The sequence below is a fragment of the Plecotus auritus genome (genome assembly GCF_963455305.1).
Source record: "Plecotus auritus genome assembly, chromosome: 1".
NCBI classification, from domain to species: Eukaryota; Metazoa; Chordata; class Mammalia; order Chiroptera; family Vespertilionidae; genus Plecotus; species Plecotus auritus.
This window is the reverse complement of record NC_137770.1, coordinates 224,020,924-224,040,902: the sequence shown is the minus strand read 5'-3', so window position 1 is coordinate 224,040,902 and position 19,979 is coordinate 224,020,924. Positions and strand designations below refer to the sequence as shown.

General features: G+C 43.9%; 1 protein-coding gene across 3 annotated transcripts in view; it reads left to right on the top strand.

Annotated features, from left to right (window-relative positions):
* The first annotated feature begins 480 nt into the window (after nt 1-480).
* KLF3 (KLF transcription factor 3) overlaps nt 481-19,979 on the top strand; it is a 33,879-nt gene continuing 14,380 nt past the window's right edge. The window contains exons 1-3 of one of the 3 annotated variants that reach the window (XM_080657495.1): nt 9,983-10,209; nt 12,626-12,733; nt 15,860-15,955. In XM_080657495.1, the coding sequence (XP_080513621.1) occupies nt 15,899-15,955 (57 nt within the window). In that variant the 5' untranslated portion in view covers nt 9,983-10,209; nt 12,626-12,733; nt 15,860-15,898. Of the gene's footprint in view, nt 934-9,974; nt 10,210-12,625; nt 12,734-15,859; nt 15,956-19,979 lie in introns of those variants that run through there. The other 2 variants (XM_080657493.1, XM_080657494.1) reach the window with 2 other exon arrangements.

Below are 19,979 nucleotides of genomic sequence, written 5' to 3'. Positions count from 1 at the left end.
GCCGCCTGGCCGCGGGGGCCCAGCCCTTCCCGCCGGGGCCGGCTGATGGATGGCCTCACCCGGCCCGGTCCCCCGCCTCAGCTCGCCCGCGAGCCCGGCGGTGTGTTTTGGAAGCGGCGCAGCGGGCTGCAGCCCTGTGACGCCCGGAGCGGGCAACGCCGCCCTTCCTTCCCCCCGGGCTCGGGCGGCGGCGCGGCGGGTCCAGGCGGGCGGGGCGCGGGCTCCCGGGCGGAGGGCGAAGGGAGGGGGCGCGGGGCCGGGCGCGCCGGACCGGGCGGGGGCCGGAGGGCGGGGGCTCCTGGGCGGGGGCCGCGCCGCGCCCGCCCAGCCCCACGGCCGCGCCGCGCCTCGCGGGACAGGTTGGGCCGGCGGGGCGGCGCCCGGCTCCGGGGAATAATGAGTGTCTGTCAGGCCGTCCCCGGGTGACTGGGCGGGGCGGGGCGGAGGCGGCGCGGGAGGCGGGGGTGGCGGGGGAAGGGCGCAGGGCGGGGTGCGTGTTTGCGCGAGTGACTCGGTCGACCCCTCCGGCGGCTGCCTCCACCCAGTGGGTGGGGACCCGCCCAGCCCGGGCGGCCGCGGCGGCTCCTCTCCCCTCCCTGACCCTCCCACCCCGGGTCCCAGCCTCTACTTACCCCGCCAGCCCCGGGAGGCTCGCAGAGCGAGCGGCGCCGGCGTCATGTGACTGCCCGGAGTCGGTGCCAGGAGCCAGAGGGGAGCCGGGAGCGGAGCCGCGCGGACCGGGCCGGAGCCGGAGCGCAGCGAGCGCCCGCGAGCCGAGCAGCGCCGCCGCACGCGCGCAGTCCGCGTCCCCTGCGACCCCGCCGCCGCCGCGCCCGCACTGGGGCGCTGACATTACTGCATTCGCGGGGTTCAGGCAGCCCAGAGCCGGGCCTTTATTTCTAATCTGCAGCGCTCAGCACTGCACCTCGAAAAGTAAGTCCCCTCTCCCTCACCTTTCCTTCTCGCCCGCCTCCGGCTGCCCCCCTTTGGGGCTCGTCCGGTTTCATATTTTTAATGGGGTGCTCTGTGAATGGGTTGGGGGTGCAGGCGCCAATGGGCTCGGGAAAGTGCAACAGCTCCTCGCAGCCAGGGATGGGGGCGGAGAGGGAGACTAGGAGGAGGAAGTCCCGGGTTTAGCGGTAGAAAGTGTGGGATTGGGGGGAGCCACCATGAGGATCCGGGGGTGCGGGTGAGCGAGGCCGGCAGCTCCCGCCGCGGCGCCGGCGAGGGCGCGGGCGGGGGCTCACCTGTGTGGTCCCCGGCCGCCGCCCGCCCGCTCGTTCGCGATCCCCTCCAAAGCCCCCTAAATTTCAGTGGTCTCCGCGTGTGGCAACGTTGTTTGGAGAAAGGTAGCGCCGAGGCCGCGCTCCTGCTCCTCCCCCTCCGGGTCCCCCACCTCCCTCCCGCGCCCTCCCCCTCCCCGCCCTCCGCCCGCGCTCCCCGCCGCCCCCCTTCTCGGACGGGGCGCGCGGTGGCTCGCCCGCCGGAACAAACTTGGAAGAGCCTCCCGGTCCCTCTGGGAAAAAACTTGGGGCCATTGGGACTGGAGGCAGCATCCCATTCTCGGTCCTGGAGCCCAGGAGCTGCCCGGGCGTCTGGATCCCGGGGGCTGGCCGGGTTTGGAGCGTCCTCCTCGGGGCACGGAGAGAACCTGCCGCAGTGCCTGGAGCAAAGATTGCAGCGTGGCCGGAGGCGGCGACCGCCTTAGGCAGCTGCCTGCAGTTAGGGACCAGAGCCGGACCGGGACCGAGGGATTGATCCCCAGTGGCTTTCCTGGAGATGGCAGATAATACCTGGAATTGTCATAGCCACTTCTTGGGCAGATAACCGGGAGAACCTTTTTGCTTTAAATTTTCCAACAAGACAAACACTTGAGTACTAGGAGAAAAGCATGTGAATGGGACTTGTTTTGAATAAGGCAGGTTAAACGGAAATTGGAAATTGCACACCTTTTTGTATTTCGCTAAAGTAAATATTTTGCACTGAATTTTTTACTAACTCAATGTATTTTTCCACGAAGATCGCCAAGACACTTTAGAGATATATGATGTTCTCACAAGAGTATGGTATATGGGGGGAAAAAGAGTCTGTAATTATTATTTATTTAGGCTTTGTACCTGTAATTATTAGCAAAATCAAGTGAGGCATAGGGCAGTTGTTCATTAAAGGTTTTTCCACAGAGCAATTTTGTGATGTCCTTTTTTTAGTGCTTTATGTATGAATCTGAGGAGCATTTTATTTCTGAGAGAAGTCCATCTGAATGATGATCTGCCTAACCTGAGGGAAGACTTACTTTCAGGGAAAAAAACAATCTGATACCATTACACTATCCAAAATTGTGCGAGTATTTTTTTTTTTTTTTTAAGAAAGTGAAGGTATAAGTTTCTTCCGGCTTGAAACATGGAACATGTTAGTTGACCTTAGGCTGTTAACAGAAACCTGAAATGAGATGTTTGATTAATTTAAACTCCCTAGAGTAACATCTCAGTTTCTACAGTCAGTGGGGTTTGCTGCAGAACCATTAGAAGGAAAAAACGTAACGTGCTATTAGTAAGTTCAATGAAGAGACACTGTAAGGGGCATTGGGCTTGCATGCAGGAGAATGCAAGTATAAAAATTCTAACTTGACAATAACAAAGAAAAGTAGCTGCTTAGACTGCAAAACCTTGTCAGATATAAAACAGCAACATAGCTTTGGAGAAAGGTTGTTGCCTTTTTTTTTTTTTTTTTCACTGCCAAGTTTCTAATTAAAACCCAATCTTCTGGTTGCTATAAGGAGAGTGATGCCTTTTTCTTCCTTTCTTTATTTTTTAAACCTGGAGTTAATGTCTACACAAATTCTTAAATCTCTGATCATGGAAACTGGAGTTCAGTAGTGCTAACATAAAGAGAAATAATGGGAAAAGGAATATGAAGGAATTTTACTACCTTAAAAATACCTAAAGGAAATATTTTAGCCTATCTTATAAAAATTGATACTCTGTTAATTGATACTCTGTTCTACAGATTGTGTAACAATTTTGGATTATATGAAATGTCTGGAGCAGAATCATTCTCAAAAGGTGAATTTCTGTCAACGTGTGTACAGATGTGCAGCTGTGTGCAAATATTTTTATAATTATGCAGTTGAAAAGGACAGTGAAAATGTGAGGTGACTAGGTGTCCACACTTTGTCTTAGAATTTAGTTATGTGGCTAAGGGACACTTTTTCAGTTGTGTGGTATAACCCAATTGTAATCTGAATTCTTAACAGCGTGTTTTATCTTCATTTTCCTACTGATTCTCTGAGGCTGAATAATAATTATTACCCTAACCCAGAATTTGATCATGGCTAGAGACCAGCCATTGGGATGGGGGATGCAGAGACAAAAGAAATCGGTAGGGAGACTGGTGTTAATTAGGAAGGTCTCTGCTGCTTGAATATGATAAAATCCCATGTTCACTCACGTTGACTGTATGTGGAAGCTCCTATTTGTAAATAGGGCAGGTCCCCTGTATAAAGCTGGTGTTATTATTCACACCCATAGAACAAACACCTCCACCCCCCTGTTGTTGTCTTTAAAAACTCCAGCTGCTCATGAATATAGGGTCAGGGAGGGCCGGCTAAATGTTTCTCTGTGCTTTCTCTCCAGCACAGCCAGCAGAGCTGTTTCCTGTTCTTTGTTTCAAGGCTGGGGTTTGCGTCATACATTCCAAGTGGCATATGTGTGCTCTTTCCTGTTTCAGGCTGTTTTCTGGTAGATCAGTAGCCCAAACCAGGCCTTGGTCCCTGCCCCTAAACTCCCTTATCCCCACCCAGGGAGTTATCATGTCTCTACACACTTGCTATTGCTTAAGATGCCCGTGTTATGTCATAATGAGAAGTCAGTTAACCTTTTTACATACACCCTTTGCCTCCACTGTGTTTATGTGGGTGAATAAAGACTTTTACCTTTTTAAATTTATCATTGTCAATTGTGACTTGAGACTTGTGTGCATATTGGCTAGAAGTGTAAAGGAGGTTTTGGTTTTTGTTGTTGTTGGTTGGTTGGTTTTTATTCTTGTTTTGAGGTGCATAGGGTGTTTGTTTTGAGATAGGCATTTTTGCCCTGAAGCTGTCAATTCTGGGTCAGGATTACCACCTCACAGTTTAGAAGACCCATCCTTATCTGAGAGATGTGGTCCATCCTTGTTCACATTTAACAAGGGATGCTCAAGGCATCGGAAGCACCATTGGATAAAGAACTAAAGCAGTCTTGGCAGCCTGGGCTGACTTGAAAGTCTTGCCTATGTTAAGGAACAAATCTTTAGAAAAAGTATTAAAGCAAAACAAGATATATTGGGGGGGAAAATCCCAGGTTCATGTCTTTTTAAACACAAACACTTGAGTACTAGGAGAATCTTTTTAAGGACAAAGATTTGACGGTCTTCTACATCTGATTTCCAAACTATTTTAAGAATAACCAGGTCAAAGAAAAGGAGAACTGGAAATAGGAAATTCATTTAATGATAGTTTGGAAAAAAATTTTAATCTTATATTTTGGAAACAGGAGAATACTCTTTATTTTTATTGTCTTACAAGAACAACTTTCTTATAATCCCATTTTTTTTTCTTTTTTATATATTCTGCCAGTTTGGGGTTAACTATTTAAAACCTATTTGAACATATTATTTTTCTCCTGGTTCTTCAGAAACAAAGTTTTAAAGAAATGGTTGGAAAAGAAAACTTGGCAAGTTTCTTTTTTAAAGTTCTTATTTTTGGATTTTCTTTAAAATCTAAAGGAATTACTTACAATATTATTTAATGGAATAATTAAATAAGGCAGCAAGTTAGGCCATATTCTTCCAAAAGTTGATGATAATAGTACTTTGGTTTTAATATTTAGTTCCGCCGCATTTTTGCCTTATGGATAAATATACAATATGATATTAAGAAAACTACTAGGATCTAATAGTAGACTGATGACTTTCCTTGAAAAAAGATGGGAGTTTTGGAAAGTTTCAATAAGATTTTTTTTTTTCTTCTTTGGATGAAGCAAACTTGATTTATTAGCTGACTTGTAGGACAAGAGGCCTTTCAACTATAATTCATAAGTAACCCACATTGAAGCAAGATTTTTGTTTTGTTTTAGTTCCAAATTTGTTAACAATCCAAATAGATTTGATAGATTGAGTTTTTTTATTTGGCTTACCCCAAATCATTCTTCCCTCCTCATTTGTGGGAAGAGGGAGGTGGTTAATAGAGATTATAAGGAGCTAATATATTTTACCAGAAAAAAAAAAAATTCTGCAAGCTTCTAAATGCTAAACTAAATAGGGTAAATGATAACAGTCTGAAAGTTACTATAATTACAAAAAAAAGGGGGAATAATTTATCTCTTGACCATGTAAATCATCATTCCTAATTCAATTCCATTTTATCCTCACTCCCCCTTCCTAATATTTCCAAATCACCATTTTTTTGCTTGAAAATGAACAGCTTTCTTAGGTGGTAATTCTTACTCTATTTTCACACTGGTTGTGTTTGAAGAAAATAAATATAAACAACCTCATCGTCTTAATACTAGGAATTACATTATTCTGGAAATTGTGTTTCTTTCTAAAGTGCTTCATTCATCATTGGTTCTAGCTTTTTAAAAAAAATCCCTAGAATCATAAAACAATTGTTATCTGCTTTGCTAACATGTAATACTCTAGTCAAAAGTCATCTTGGAGTGAGGTGGAAAGGAAGGATTATGATGGTTTTAGCATTCTCATTTTCCAGCCGGATCTGTCCCTTTCTTAGACCCTGTTTGTCCTCTGAAGCAGAGCTGGAGACAGGAAACCAGACAGCAGTCTACCCCGATAGGGGAGAGCATTGTCCAAAGGAGGTAGCCCTGCTCCCCACCCCATCCCTGAAACCCCACCTCTTTCCTTGAAATTTAGCAAGAATAAGATAGACATAATGCCAGAGACACCGTTTCTGAACCAGAACTAGGACTGTTTTCTCCCAAATTAAAAAAAATATATATCCTCTTAACTGGCTGTGTGCTTTTCCTGAAAAGTCACCATAATTCAATAGACCATTTTTAAAAATTATCAGTATATTTTGTACCCCTCGGTCAGAGTGTTTAATAGTAAAGTTCTTTCTCTAACAAAACAGGTTCTGGATCTTTTTGAAACTCACTCTGTTGTGTTGCTAGGCGGAATACGTTATCATTCCCCCCATCTAATGATTAGGGGAGCGGGAGACAGAATGTAGCAAGTTAAGTGGCCCTTCAGCCCATGCATTCCTTGTAACCCTGGATCTGGCTCTTGCCCTGATTTCCATGAAGCGGGTGTTTTCTGAGGCTGCCCCCTTCCAGGAGGACCCTGAAGAGCCCAGATTAGCTTGAGGCATGCTCTAGATGGTTACCAATTTCTGGCAGGCTTGAGGATCTCCAGGCATGGCCTGGAGCTAGTCTCAACCCAGATCAGTGGAGTGCGGCCAAATGTAGACATAGGAGATCAAGTGGATGTGGAGGTGAGTGCATCTACCCTGGAGAGCGACCTGGGAATCAGGTGTGGGTTTTTTCTCCTTTGGCCTATACGCTCTTTATACTAATTACTGTTCTTTGAGTCTAATCTCTGAAATCCACTCCTTTATCTGTTCCTGCACTTTATACCCTGGTGCCTTCCAAAGCATTGCACCCCAAAAGGACTTTCATTAGTCAGTTCAAGTTCCTGTTCCACTTAGTTCTCCAAACAAGGGAGTTATTCTCTCTGAGCCTCCAGAAGTTTTCACCTTTACTTTGTGTTTTAGGTTTTAGGAGATGATTTTTCAGACTGGTTTCACTGTGTGACACCTGGTGGAAGGTCATTCTGTGGCCCTTGCCCTTCATTTTATCCTAGCATGTGAGAAGTGCAGATTGACATCCATTCATTTATGCATCTCCCAAGTGTTCATTGAACACCTACTCATTAGAGCTAATCTTAAATTATGTGCAGTCATTCTTCTTAGTTATGCCACAGGATGGAGTCGGTCCAGAGTGCTCTAACCAGAAAGGCGTTTTGAAACCTTAATTGCCCGCTGGAACCTCCCTTGGCCCTGCCAAGCGAGCATGGGCCCGTGTGGCACTGCACACCACACGTCGCACACCCTCCGTTACCAGGGGGTGACCCTAATGTGAGATGATTTCACTTAAAAGTCGGTCCCACGGCACAGACTGAAGCAGAACAGAAAGAGCCCTGGTCTACAGGCAGACACACTTTTGTTCTTGGCCTGCAGCTCCAAGCAGCTCTGCAGATTTGGGCGAGCCATTTCACCTCTGTTCCTCCATTTCCTCATTTCTAAAATGGGGATGAGGACCTGACCCTTCCACCTTTGTACAGTGATTATGAGGATTTCCGTATTTACTTGAGTAAAGCTGCCAATTTTTCTCAGCAGTTTTATGGACTAGTTGCAGGTGCATTGGCTAGGAAGAATAATAGCCTAATTTAGGGCCTTCAGAATGCATCTTTTGATCTTGTGTCCAAGAATGCACTCTACGAGAGAAGGTAGGCATCAGGGACCAGTAGGGAGGGACTGAAATTGCAGCTATTGTAAAGAAAGACACTGTCCCCCAGTGCCCTATGCCCCATGGACAGATCTGTTCACGGAAATCGCTATCTCACTTTTGCTGTTTGTGGTGTGATGTTGTCCTCTGCCTGAGGAAGGAGAGTGGGGTGCCAAGTACACCAGCTTTGAAGTCAGCCTACTTTGGGTTCAAATCCCAGCTCTACAACTTAGCTGCTGTGTGATCTTGGACAGATTACTTTGCCTCTCTGTTCTAGTGTTCTCATCAGTAAAATGGGAAGGTAGTACCGACCTCGCGGGCTTTGAATGACACAGTCCTTGTAAAGAACAGCACCTGCAGATTGGCAGTCATAAAGGTGGTAAGGATCCACAGGAAATCCCTGGCTTTCCTTGGTCAAAAACCTAGTGTTTTTTGTTACATGTACACCCTCCCCCCCTCCTCATGCAATTGCCTCTTCTATCTCTCTCTTTTCTATTTTAGGCTCTAAAACAGCGTAGAGACCTTGACACTAGACTTGTTTAGAAGATCTCTCTGGGTGGGTAATAAAATATTCTTTGAGGATGAAACTGATAAGGTTTCTGGAGGACCCCTAACAGGCAAGATTAAGAGTAAAAGCTTTTCTTTTTTCTTTTCTTTTCTTTCTTCTTTTTTTTTTTTTTTTTTAGAGAAGTTTAGTTTCCTTTAGGGTTAGGTCTGGTCTGCCTCATCCCCATTAACTATTTAAGGGAGATTCCAAGTGCATTCAAAGGGAAGAACAAATAACTGGAACTCTTACCATGGACTAAGTCCTCTTATATTGGCTCCTTGTGCCTGACCAAAAAAATGCCCTTTAGTGGACAAGCCTGATCTCCTGTGGGGAGGGAGTCCTCTGAAGGAGTATGCCACATGCTCAGGTGCTGGTCTGAGACCTACCTTGGGCAAGTTAAAAGGCCCAGCCTATCTAGGTAAGAAAGGCCGCCGCAGAGGTACCAGGGTGCAGTCAGTGGCGGCACCGAGTGGGGAGGGCCTTGAGCTGGTCTTTGAAGAATTAGGAGGATTGAGATAAGCCGGAAGGGGACGGGGCATTCCTCGCGGGTTGCCCAGCATCAGGGCCAAAAGTGAACAAAGGCATTGGGGGTGGGGGACAGGGCAGCCAGCATGAAGGGCACTTGTTGGAGCAGGGGGCAGCTGGTTGGTAGAGGGGTGCTGAGCATGGGTTCTTGAACCCACTCCCCAAGCCCTGGGGATCCCGTTGGAGGGAGGAAGGTTTGTGAGCTTAGGAAAGACTAGATGAGAGGAGGGCTTTGAGAAATGTAGGAGGCCAGGGGATTGGGATGGGTTGGAGGTGGGGAGGCCAGTGGAGGGGAAAAACCCAGTAACAGGGTCCTGAGGTACTGAGGGCTTGGCTTTAGATGGCAGCTGCAGAAATGGAAAGAGAGGTTTCCATGCTGAATGACCAGAAAATAAAGCAAGTGGGAGGTGGGGGCAGCCTGGCAGCCTTTTCAAGGCAGGAGTGAGGAGGAGGGCTTGGTTTGGGGACATGTTGAATTCATTCTCTTACATAGCAGTGGTTCCAGTTCTTTTCTCTTGCCTTTTTGTTTACTTTGAAGGAGAGGGCAGTATTAGCTCATGGTTCCTATCCAAAGGTTCCGGGGTGCTATGAGATAGCCTTTTAATGGAGAATTCTCAGGAGCCCAGGGAATTACCACCACCCTGACGATTCTTTCTGGTTATTTTTAAGGTTCCAGCCATCACTGCTGAGGCCAGAGTTTCCAGGAACTAGCTGCTGGCTGGAGCCAGTTGGTCCCTCCCAGCCTCCCACTCCCTCCAGGGTGGGGCCCCATGGGTGGAGGCCCCTTAGGGTGGAGTGGGGTGGGTCTCCAGTGATAGGGCACCAGCAGAGCGAGGCAGCCTGGCCTCACACAGCCCTTCTGGATTTGATTATATAACATCCACAGAAGAGAACGGCGAGGGCTTGGGCAGCCTTATAAGATACAAAGATACGTGCACAGCAGGATTATGCATCATGGGAATTTCTCAATGGATCTTGGGTTGCTTGCCCTTAAAACTAAAATACGAAATTGTCCGCCTAAAGAAGGAAAACAAGTGGTAACCTTAGTATTGAAAATAATTAGGGTTTGCTAAAATTTCTTTTAAGAAAGGTATGGAATGCTACTAACCAGGTGGCTGTGAACTTGAGAGTTTACCTACTGGGTCTGGGTTGGGTTTCCCTACCCCCATCCCTGCCTTGCTGGGCCTCCTTCTGCTAAAGTGTAGGGATTGTGCCTGGTGGTTACCTTTGCACCTGTCCTTATTTACATGCAAAATCAATTGCTTCACTCCGTCTTTCCGAAGTACAGGGTGTGGGCAGAATCTTATCTGAAGCCATGTCCTGTTTGGACAAGTTGGACTCGCCTTGGCAACTCTCCATAGGGTGGAGCAGATGGGTGGAGGCAGGAAAGTAAAATTGGGTGGCTTGTTAGCCGAGAGAGGAGAGAGGGCGGATTGTTTGCTCACTGGATCATTATATTTAATCTGAAACTAAATAATTAACTTCTTCCCCATTTACAAAACATTTTGATGCAAAATAACTAATTTATGAGGGGCAACGATTTAGAAAGACTCCGTGGATTGTTCCCCCCCTTTTCAAACCAACTAGAGAAGACTGAGGTAGGTGGAAGTCATCAAGTGATATGAAAACGGGACGCATTTCCAGGTAGGTGCCAGCCTTCGGCTGTTCTGAAAAGGGCCTCCAACTTCAAAACGCCTGCTTACATCTGTTGCCTGGCCCCTCCTGTGCATGGCCAGAGCAGCTGCCATTAAGTATTCAGCTCCTTGGGAGCTTAAAGAGTTTGGGTACAGAAGTGAAGAAAGAAAAGTTTCTTTGGAAAGGAAGTTTAGCTGCAGGGATATTGCCTGCCTGTCCTGGTCCTCTTCCTGGCCAAGAATTACACACACACACACACACACACACACACACACACACACACACACACACACACTCTCCCCCCCCCCCAAGAGATTGGTTTGTTGAGTTTTCTTTTTCCTTTTTCCCCTGAAGTTCCTTTGGAGAGTAAAGAGTCGGGGGTGGGGGGGGGAGTGGGGAGGAGAAACATGCTTCCTCCTTTAACATCCAAATGCTTGGGAGAGTTAAAAGCTGGGGCGGGGGGGCGGTAGGGGGCACTTACAGAAAGAAGATGTGTTGATTTGATCCTACTGTTTTTCTTACACCTGGCTGAGGTCAGCTAGGAAACAGATTTGCTTTGAGGCAGGGCGGGGATTTGGAGCCTTAGGTCAGGTCAGGCTGGGTTGGGAAGGATAATGCAGGGACTCTTTGAGAATATAAGGAAAGAAAGATATGGAAGAGAAGGCATAACAAAAAGATGAGAAGGGAGAATGTCAGAGGCAAATCCTGCTATGTCACCAAGAAACGGCTTCAGACACACATTCTGTTCGCCTTCATATTCTCAATCTCTCTCTCTCTCTCTCTCTCTCTCTCTCTCTCTCTCTCACACACACACACACACACACACACACTCTCTCTCTCTCTCTCTCTCTCTCTCTCTCATACTTCTAAAGAAGGGGCAGTCATTTATAAAGTTGTTTTTGTAATAAACATGCTCTATCTTCTAGACAAGCAACTTTGAAAGGAGATTTGGTAAATCATAACCGCGGTGCGTTAAGGGCTGTGTGTATTTCTGAGCTCTGTAGCACATTGTGCCCTCATACAGCACGGAAGACTGAATAGGGTGGTGACACGCAACTATATTACTTCTGAAACGTCATGTAAATGATCCACTGAAGCTTTTTAATACATAATCATGCAGTTTTCCATTTTGGTAAAAAATCTGACCCTTATTTCAACATCTGAAAAGTTAGAAGTAGAAGTGGAGAGAGTATGAAGAGAAATGTGTTTCTTCCTTTCAGAGGAAAATCCAGCTGTCTTGGCCCTTCCCAGCAAAATAACACAGTTGGGAAAGATGACATTTGCTCCAGTTATGGAAAATTATTTTGGCAATGATGGTGTTTCTATATTTTTCCTTTTAAGCACCTCAATAACTTAAAAGTTTTTTTAAACCAGTTTTGCCCCTTTTTTCCCCCTCTTTTAAAGCAGTTTCATTATCTTGGGATGGCTTAGTTTAGATTAGAATATATTTCTGCTAGGCAACATACAACCAAGATGTAAATGTGTTTATGATAGGAAAATAGTTGTAAGAAAAAACAGAACCACATTTGGGGCCTCCTCGTGTCTGTGATACCCACATAAAATGGTTAACAGAATTCCGGAGCCTGCTTAAAACCCACTAGGTTTAAAGACCCTGACTGTTGGCAAACTCAATTTGCTGCCAGTGTCTTATAATACCTGTTTTAGCGCGCCACCTACTGGTCGGACTTAAGATTGCTACCAGTGTTGTGTAACAGATTTTCTGCAGAATTTGTAGTTTTTAGCATTCTTTAAAAATGATGGTAACATCCCCAGAGTACGGAGTTGCTGGGGGGGAAATAAAGCCACTAAGTTAAGAGACTTCAGTTCTTCCCGTGTTCTGGCTGCTTCTCAGTTCTTTGCAAGGCACGTTGGAGACATTGCAGGCACTCTTCTCTGACCCAAAGAGAGTCGGTACTAGTGGCAAAGTGGTCTCCCCAGAGGTAAGCACAGTGGGTACAGGTTTACAGGCTTTTCGCAAATAAACCAAATCCTGATTTGTGTTCCTATGTTTGATTCTCTTCCTAAATTTGGTTCCTTCCTAGCTTAGCCTCCCCTCTCATGTTTTTATTGAAAGGTTTAATTGTAGAATTCACTTTAAAGTTGGCACACTGGTGTGTATAAAGCTGTCACATTCCCACCCGCACTCCCAGGAAGCCCTTGTGAACAGATTAGGGTACATCATTTTCTTTTCATGTCCTTTATCTTGTTCCCTCTCCTGTGACTAGCACTAAAAGCATAATCGGTCATTTTACAAGCTACCAAGTAGGGAACAATGTGCTGTTAGATGTGATTCTGTTCCTAGTGATATTTGAACTTTGCACAGAATTTTTTGTTGTTGTTGTTGTTGTTATCCAGTGATGCATTATTTAGTTAGGAGTTTCAAAACGAGGTATTCTAATCTTCCCATTCCTTCTTCATTTATTAGCTGAAATACTTCTATAATGAGAAATATTCCCTTCATCACTACTGAGTTTCTCTAAGGCACCGTCTGAACAAATGGAAGCACCCATTGACAGCTCTTTTTAAAATAAAAGTGAGTCAGGTTTGGTTAAACAGATGCTTAATATTAGACTTTTCTCTCTTAGGGTTGCAAGTCTTGCAGCGCACTAATTTCCTTAGATTTAGATAAAACATAAAAATTAAAAAATGAAAGTAACTTAAGTAATGTCTTAAAATGATACAAGAACTAGCAGGTTAATGTGTAATTCATTTCTAAATGGATACAGTGGTCATTAGGAAAATTGATTTAAGGCTTTATGGGCTAAATGGTGGCATTAGCATTTGAACCAAAATGAACTCCAGAGCCCATCATCTCACTTCCACTGTGCTGCTCTCACTGGGAGTAAAGGGCACAGGTGAGGTGAGGAGAGGCTAGGAAGCTCTTCCCGGGGTACAGTTGAAAAATGACCCGGTGCTTAATGAGATCTCATGGAGGACATAGGCAGCTGTGAAATCTTAGTGGCTTTAATCTGTGTGTGTGTGTGTGGGTGGGGGGGGTGACCTCTAATAAAGCACAGAGGACTGAATAGGGTGGTGATACGAAACTCTATTACTTCTGAAAGGTCATGTTAGCAAAGAGGCAAATGCCTGATAGTGTTCCAGAAGTTGGAACCAACAAATGTAATGCTCTTTGTACAGGGTATATATATAAAAAAATTGAGTGCATACCTATTGACATAAACTATTTAGAGCTTGCTTTGTTTTGCTTTAATTCTAATTTTCTTTTCCTAAAACACTGTGGGTATAGATTTTAGGAAGTAGATTAAAGAGATGTCCTTTTACATTTGAAAGGATTTGTCCCTGGGAGGGCTAGGATGCAATTCATGAGTCTCCTTGACCTGGGCTCTTCCCTTAGACACCTGAGAATCTGAGGGCTCTTATTGAGAAGGATTTGCATCAAGATACTGTCAGAGGAGTGGGTGCATCTATAAGGATTAATTCCATTTAAAAGGCTTGGGGGAGGGGTGGCCAGCCATGGGTCAGGGCCGCTGAATTATCTGACCTCATTGATAAAAGCACATATCACATCTTTTGTTTAAGGTCCAGTATAGGACACTGGACAGCAATTTTTAGAAACATCTATCTGTACAGCTGCTACGCTGGGAACTGGTTAATAATAGATCTCAAAGCAAAAAAGGGGTTTTCATCCTTCATCATGAAATCATCCATTTTTCGCTGGTTGTTGGAGTTTGTTCTTGCTGGAAGACATGAGGGTGGTAGCACCATTGATTTGAGCCCCCTGGTATCAGATTGTGTTCACAGATTACAATACATCCTATGATGTAGGAAAATGGGATTTTGAAGTCAGGGCCTTATGTTGAGTTAAAAATGATGTTCATGTGTTGTCCCGAGACCCAGGAGAAGCTTTCTCCAAGGAAGCATTGAAACACAAGAACAACATGATATTACTTTTATAATTGTATGTGCGGATATCTTAGTATAACCCATAGGGCAAACCACAGATTACTGTCCGGAGGTGGGGTGGGGTGGGGATGGGTAGTTTTAATGCTAAAACATAGGAAGTAATCAAGAACCAGGGACTGTACAGCTCTTTCAGGTAGAAGTCAATCTAGAACTTGTTCACTTTTCCACCCAAACCAAAGTGATCCATAAAGACTTCGCCTCTAACATGTAAACCAAACTTGGATAGCAAGTGCCTGAAGAGATCGCTGAAGATCTGAGTAGTAGCGGGGCGGTGATTCCATCACCTGTGAAGTGCAGCTGGGGATTGAGCAAACTGAATGTTTTGTCCTGTGAGGGAGCAGTTGGCTTCATGTGGACTAGTGCTACAAGTGGAATAGCTTAGAACAAAGAAGAAAATACATGGATAACGAGCAGAATGTTAGAAGCAGGGAAGAGAAAGACTGAACAAGGACAAGATGCATCTGGCTGAAGAGTGTCTGATTTTCTAATGAGAAATTTGCAAAAGAATGGGAGTGAATACAGCTACTATTCTTCACATATAAAAATGCTTAGAAAACAATAACATTTGGGAGAGGGGGGAAGCTGAGAACTGAAGACCTGAATAGGCATTTCTTAAAAGAAGAAATGTAAATGATAAATTTTAATTCAGTAATTAAATCAACTTAGAGTAAAAATAATTTGCCATTTTGATACTAGCAAATTGGCAAGATTTGTTTTGTTTTAAGTGATGATGCATGTTGCTGGTAGAAATGTTGGGATTGGGAAACAGGTTCTGTTTTATTGATGGAAATAATACAGTGTCTTTGCTGGATGATACATCATATGCTTTGGAAAATGTCCATGCTTGTCACCCAAGACTAAAACTTATTTTAAAAATTAAGGATGTGCAACCTAAGTGCCCAGTAAAAAGGGACAATTTACATAAACTGATGTGGCATACTGAATTTGATGGTATGGAACCATGCTTACCAAAAAGAAACATTTTCCTAATAAATTGTCAAGTGAAATTATGGATACTAAATTCTATGCATACTATAATCCCATGTAAAAAATTTGTAAGGAGCCCTAGCCAGTTTGGCTCAGTGAATAGAGCATCGGCCTTCGAACTGAAGGGTCCTGGGTTCGATTCCATTCAGGGGCATATGCCCGGGTTGTGGGCTCAATCCCCAGTCGGGGGGGGGGGGGGGGGACTTGCAGGAGGCAGCCGATCCATGATTCTCTCTCATCATGGATGTTTCTCTCTCTCTCTCGCTCCCTTCCTTCCTCTCTGAAATCAATAAAAATATGTTTTTAAAAAAATTTGTAAGGATAAAAACAAAGGTATTAATGATGGTTGGTTCTAGGTTTTCTTTTTGCTTGTCTTTTCCCCCCGATTTTTCTGTAAGGAAAAGTGTTTGACACTCATATATAATGTGAACTTCTGTTGAGTTTGCACTACAGTCTTAAGGAAGATTTACTTCTTGGAAGGGGCTTTACTATTGTTCCAGAAACGTCCGGGTTTATGGATTTGAGTTAGGAATGCCAATTGGCTCTCATCTGGTTATGACCATGGAGTCTGGTTTTAATTATACAAAATGGCATCTTTCATAGGTAAAGGAAACAAATTCCAACTATTCTGGGGGCGGGGGAGAGGAAGGAGCAGAGAAGGGGAGTGAGGAATATTATGTTTTATTTTTACTGGTTTTTATTTAAAGTAACCTTGGGATTGAGATGGACACTTTGTTTTGTTTTCTAGGCCAAACACCAGAGCACCCTAGAAAGCTTAACTAAAAGAATGCTCATGTTTGACCCAGTTCCTGTCAAGCAAGAGGCCATGGACCCTGTCTCGGTGGTAAGTTTTCCAAAATTGAACATTTTCTTATTTATTCCAAGTGGTAATGCTATTGTCATGTGTTACGTTATTCCTTAAAGTTACTCATTACCAAACAGGCCTTTGACAGGTAAATTTTTCAAAGGCCCCAGTAGTCAGTGAGGTTATTACCTTACTAGCAACTGTGCATCCTTTAATAAATGGGATCTATGCTTCCTTCAGGCCTGTGCCCCACATCCTTCCATATACGGTCAGCACGGAACTTGGGCCATAGGAAAATCTTCCCACCACAGAAGTGGGTTTACAGAAACTCCTCAGTTTCCAGATTTTTTAGTTGGAGCTCTCAGGATTATTGGTCTTAGCATAAAATAAAATAAAAATTAAAAAAAAAAGTTTGGCTAGACTGATTTTTTTTTTTAACATTAATGTGTACCCAGGGACATTTTAAAATGGATTGATTATATATTTTTTAATTTTTTGAATGTGGATTTTTGTTTTTAATTGAAAAAAATGAACAAAAGCACAGTGATGAAGCTCAGAGGATGGGAATCGGGGAGTCACAGGGCATCCTGCTCCCCAGACTCCTCTGCTGGCCTGGGGCTGTGCTCCCTGCTGCAGCAGCCTGTGCTTGCTGGGCCCCCTTGATGGCATGGCCATGGCGCTCAGTCTGGCCTCTTCCCTCTCACCTGCCTGGGCCTCCCGTAGGGAACGACCCAGACCAGTGGCAAACCTCTGCACACAACTCCAGTGTTTGCTCTAGATCTCGATGGCCTTCTCTAGCGTGGCCAAAACTGATATTCAGCTTTTGCTGTAAGGCTGTCTCATCCAAGGGCTGTAGCTCCTCGCTGCACAGAGCTGAGACGCAGGCCTAAGAGGCATCACACATGGTGGTCAAGTTGTGGCCTCCCTCCAGGGCCAGCTGCTCAGCCCGGCCCCCTACTTAGGGACATTATTTTTCAAAACTTGTAGGCAGTGTTTATCATGGTGAGGAAGCAATATCCAAATGTAACTATAAGAAATCTATATCAAGAATATGATACAGGTGACTTAGAGGTGTTTTTTCTTTTACTCAAGGATCACCACCCTTATTATATAGAGGAGTTTCTCAAACATGTTGCAGGTTTTACGTTTTTTAATAGTGGAAGAAAAAGATATTCCATTGGGTCTCATATCATAGTGTTTAGGGTGTGTTTCATAGAGCTGATTTAAAAGATGAAAATAAAATAAAATAACAACTGCTCAGTCCTTTTACATGTAAAAATGAGTGTATTAAGAATAAAATAGTTTGCTTAAAAAACTATGACAACAGCGATATGGAGCTATGACGGTGTGAGAGACGGTTGGAGAGAAGCTAGTGAAAGAAAGAACTTGGCGGTGAGGAGGAATTTTATTTCACTTGGAAGAGTCTGGGTGGGTGGGAATATGTTCCTTGTCTTTTTCAACACCTAGTGCTAAGCTGGCCCCTCTGTGAGCCGGACCCCTCTAGATGCTGCTTTTGGGCCACCAGGAGACTAGTAATTAGTACAAGTGTTTATGGGACCTGGGTGACAACAGAAAGGTGTGTCCCACTGCAAAGCAGGGAGTGGCTTAGACTTGAGGGGATCTGGTTTAGCAAATATGAAGTAACAAGGCAGTACTCTCACTCTATCTTGTTCTTTTCTTCCACGGGCTTGAAAAACATTCACAAGGGGAAAAACTTGGCCTGAGTTGCATACGAGAAGGTTGGTAACGACACGCTTGCAAAATTAGATCATCCTTATGCATTGGCTGTGGAGGTTCCTGCCAAAAATGTTTATACAACACACGGGGGTCAGTCAGAGGCCCTTGGAACTGAGTTGCCATGGCTGTTACTAAGCCAGTGAAGGGTTTATCACTGGGTGCAATGAAAACTTAAGTCAGAGTGGCTTTAAGGAAATAACATTTACATTCCAGCATAATAACTGGATAACTGAGTGTCTGAATATGATAACTGGGCAATAAGAATTTTATTAATCAAAACAGTGAACTGACTTCTGATGTTATTCAGTGCTGTCATCGCATTCCTCCACCATTCCCCCAACTATGGCATGATCATGTTGGAGGAAAATTAAGGTGTAAAATTTCTCCATTAATTATACCCTTGAAATATGAATAGGTTTTTAGTACCGGAGAGTATGATTAGTTTTCTAAATGATGCAGAACCATCAATGACGCATTTTACTATTCGGTGTACTTCCAGTGCTTTTAATCAAGCATGGAAATAGGAGGGCTCCAGAGCCTAATTTAAAGCTAAGAATGAAGATGCGCTTTGCTAAGTTAGTTATGATATAATTAAATGCAAGAAAACGCACTTAACTGAAAACGGGAAATAAAATGCACTTGAATATTAATACATGAACTTAGAATATATGGAAGTATTTTTGCAATTAATGGTCTTTTTCTCCTTCGTGCTGGAGTTTGCAACTTTAGCTAACTCTTACAGAAATTAGTTTGTTTCACCAACAGTTAGTGTCTGTGCTTACAGTGAAGTTCCTTTTTAATTCAGTGAAATCTCAGTTAACTGAAAAATTCGGAGACTAGGTTGCTATGATTATTTTCTTAACAAAAATTAAATAAGCTTTTGTTTTCATTCTTTGAAAAAATATTTTTTTTTATTGATTTCGGAGAGGAAGGGGGAGAGACAGAGAGAGGTAGAAACATCAACAATGAGAGAGAATCATTGGCCAGCTGCCTCTTGCATGCCCCCCACTGAGGATCAAACCTGCAACCTTCAACCCAGGTATGTGCCCTGACAGGGAATCGAAACATGACCTCCTGTTCATAGGTCGACAAGCACTGAGCCACGCCATCCAGGCTGTTTTCACTCTGAAATCTTCAAATTTCTTCTCTCCTGCCTTCATAGGTGGAGTGCATGAAACTTAATTTCTTATTTTTTTTTTTATTCCTTTATTTTTTCCCCTTCTTAATTCCACCTTTGATCTGAAGGTTGAAGTCTTTGGTTATTCAAGCTATGTTTTAAACATTAAGGCAGTGTAGAATAATTTGTAAGAGGAATTTTGTTTTAATTCCACATAGAATAAAAATATCTTATGGTGACTTATCTTCCCTCCCCATCCCCCTGTTTCTTAAAATGAGAGCATAGCAGAAGCAGTCTGCCTATTTGGTATTTTGCTATAATTTAGAGACAGTGAGGAAATGTCATCTCTCACTAACCCCATGTAAGCCTTCATACCATCCTGTGCTTTGAGGCAAATAGTCAGGCTTGATACTGTCTTATTAGAAATTGTAAGAATCAGGAGAGGAGACCCTGCCTGCTCAGGTCTGTGCCTGGGTCTCTGCTGCTTACTCTCAATGCAAAGTTGGCAAAACTCTCAGCCGCTGCCTGAGCCTTTTTTTAAAAAATTATTATTTGTAAAATTGGAGATTATAATTTATAAACCATAGACACCATGTGAATGAATATAAAATGCACATGTGACGAAATTGTTTTCACCCATTCATTTCCAAAGAACGTTAAAGAATTTAACTCAGGAAATAAGAAAGAAAACAAATTTTAAAAAAAGTATTCTTTCTTATTCTATTCCTATAGGAAGGTTACTTTTGAAGAAAGTACATTTCTTTTTCCTTTTTTAAACGAAAATTGTTACCTAACAGACTCCTGACAGATTGAGAAGCACTTAACAGTTCCTCTGCTCTTGTTCCAGCAGAAACTTTTCACGACTCTTCCGTGCCTGGTAGAAAGAGAGCTTTCTACTTGTGTTTGCATAGAGAGGCATGACATTTGCAGTTTCCAGAGTGTGTGTTTATACACGCACCACGCCTTTCTGCACTGGGAGCCCCACCCTTGGTATGAAGATTCCTTTGACTTGCCATCGCCCTGTCACGGATGGTCACCACGTTTTCATATTCATGAATAGTGAAATAGAGACTTGATCCATCCACTTTAACTGTCTTGTAATGGAAACCTCACCAAAAGTATTCCCAATAAAATAAGAAACTATTGAAATTCTCACTTGAGTATAAAGTGATAGCTTTGGAGAAGTGTCCAAACCAAACCTTTTTGAAA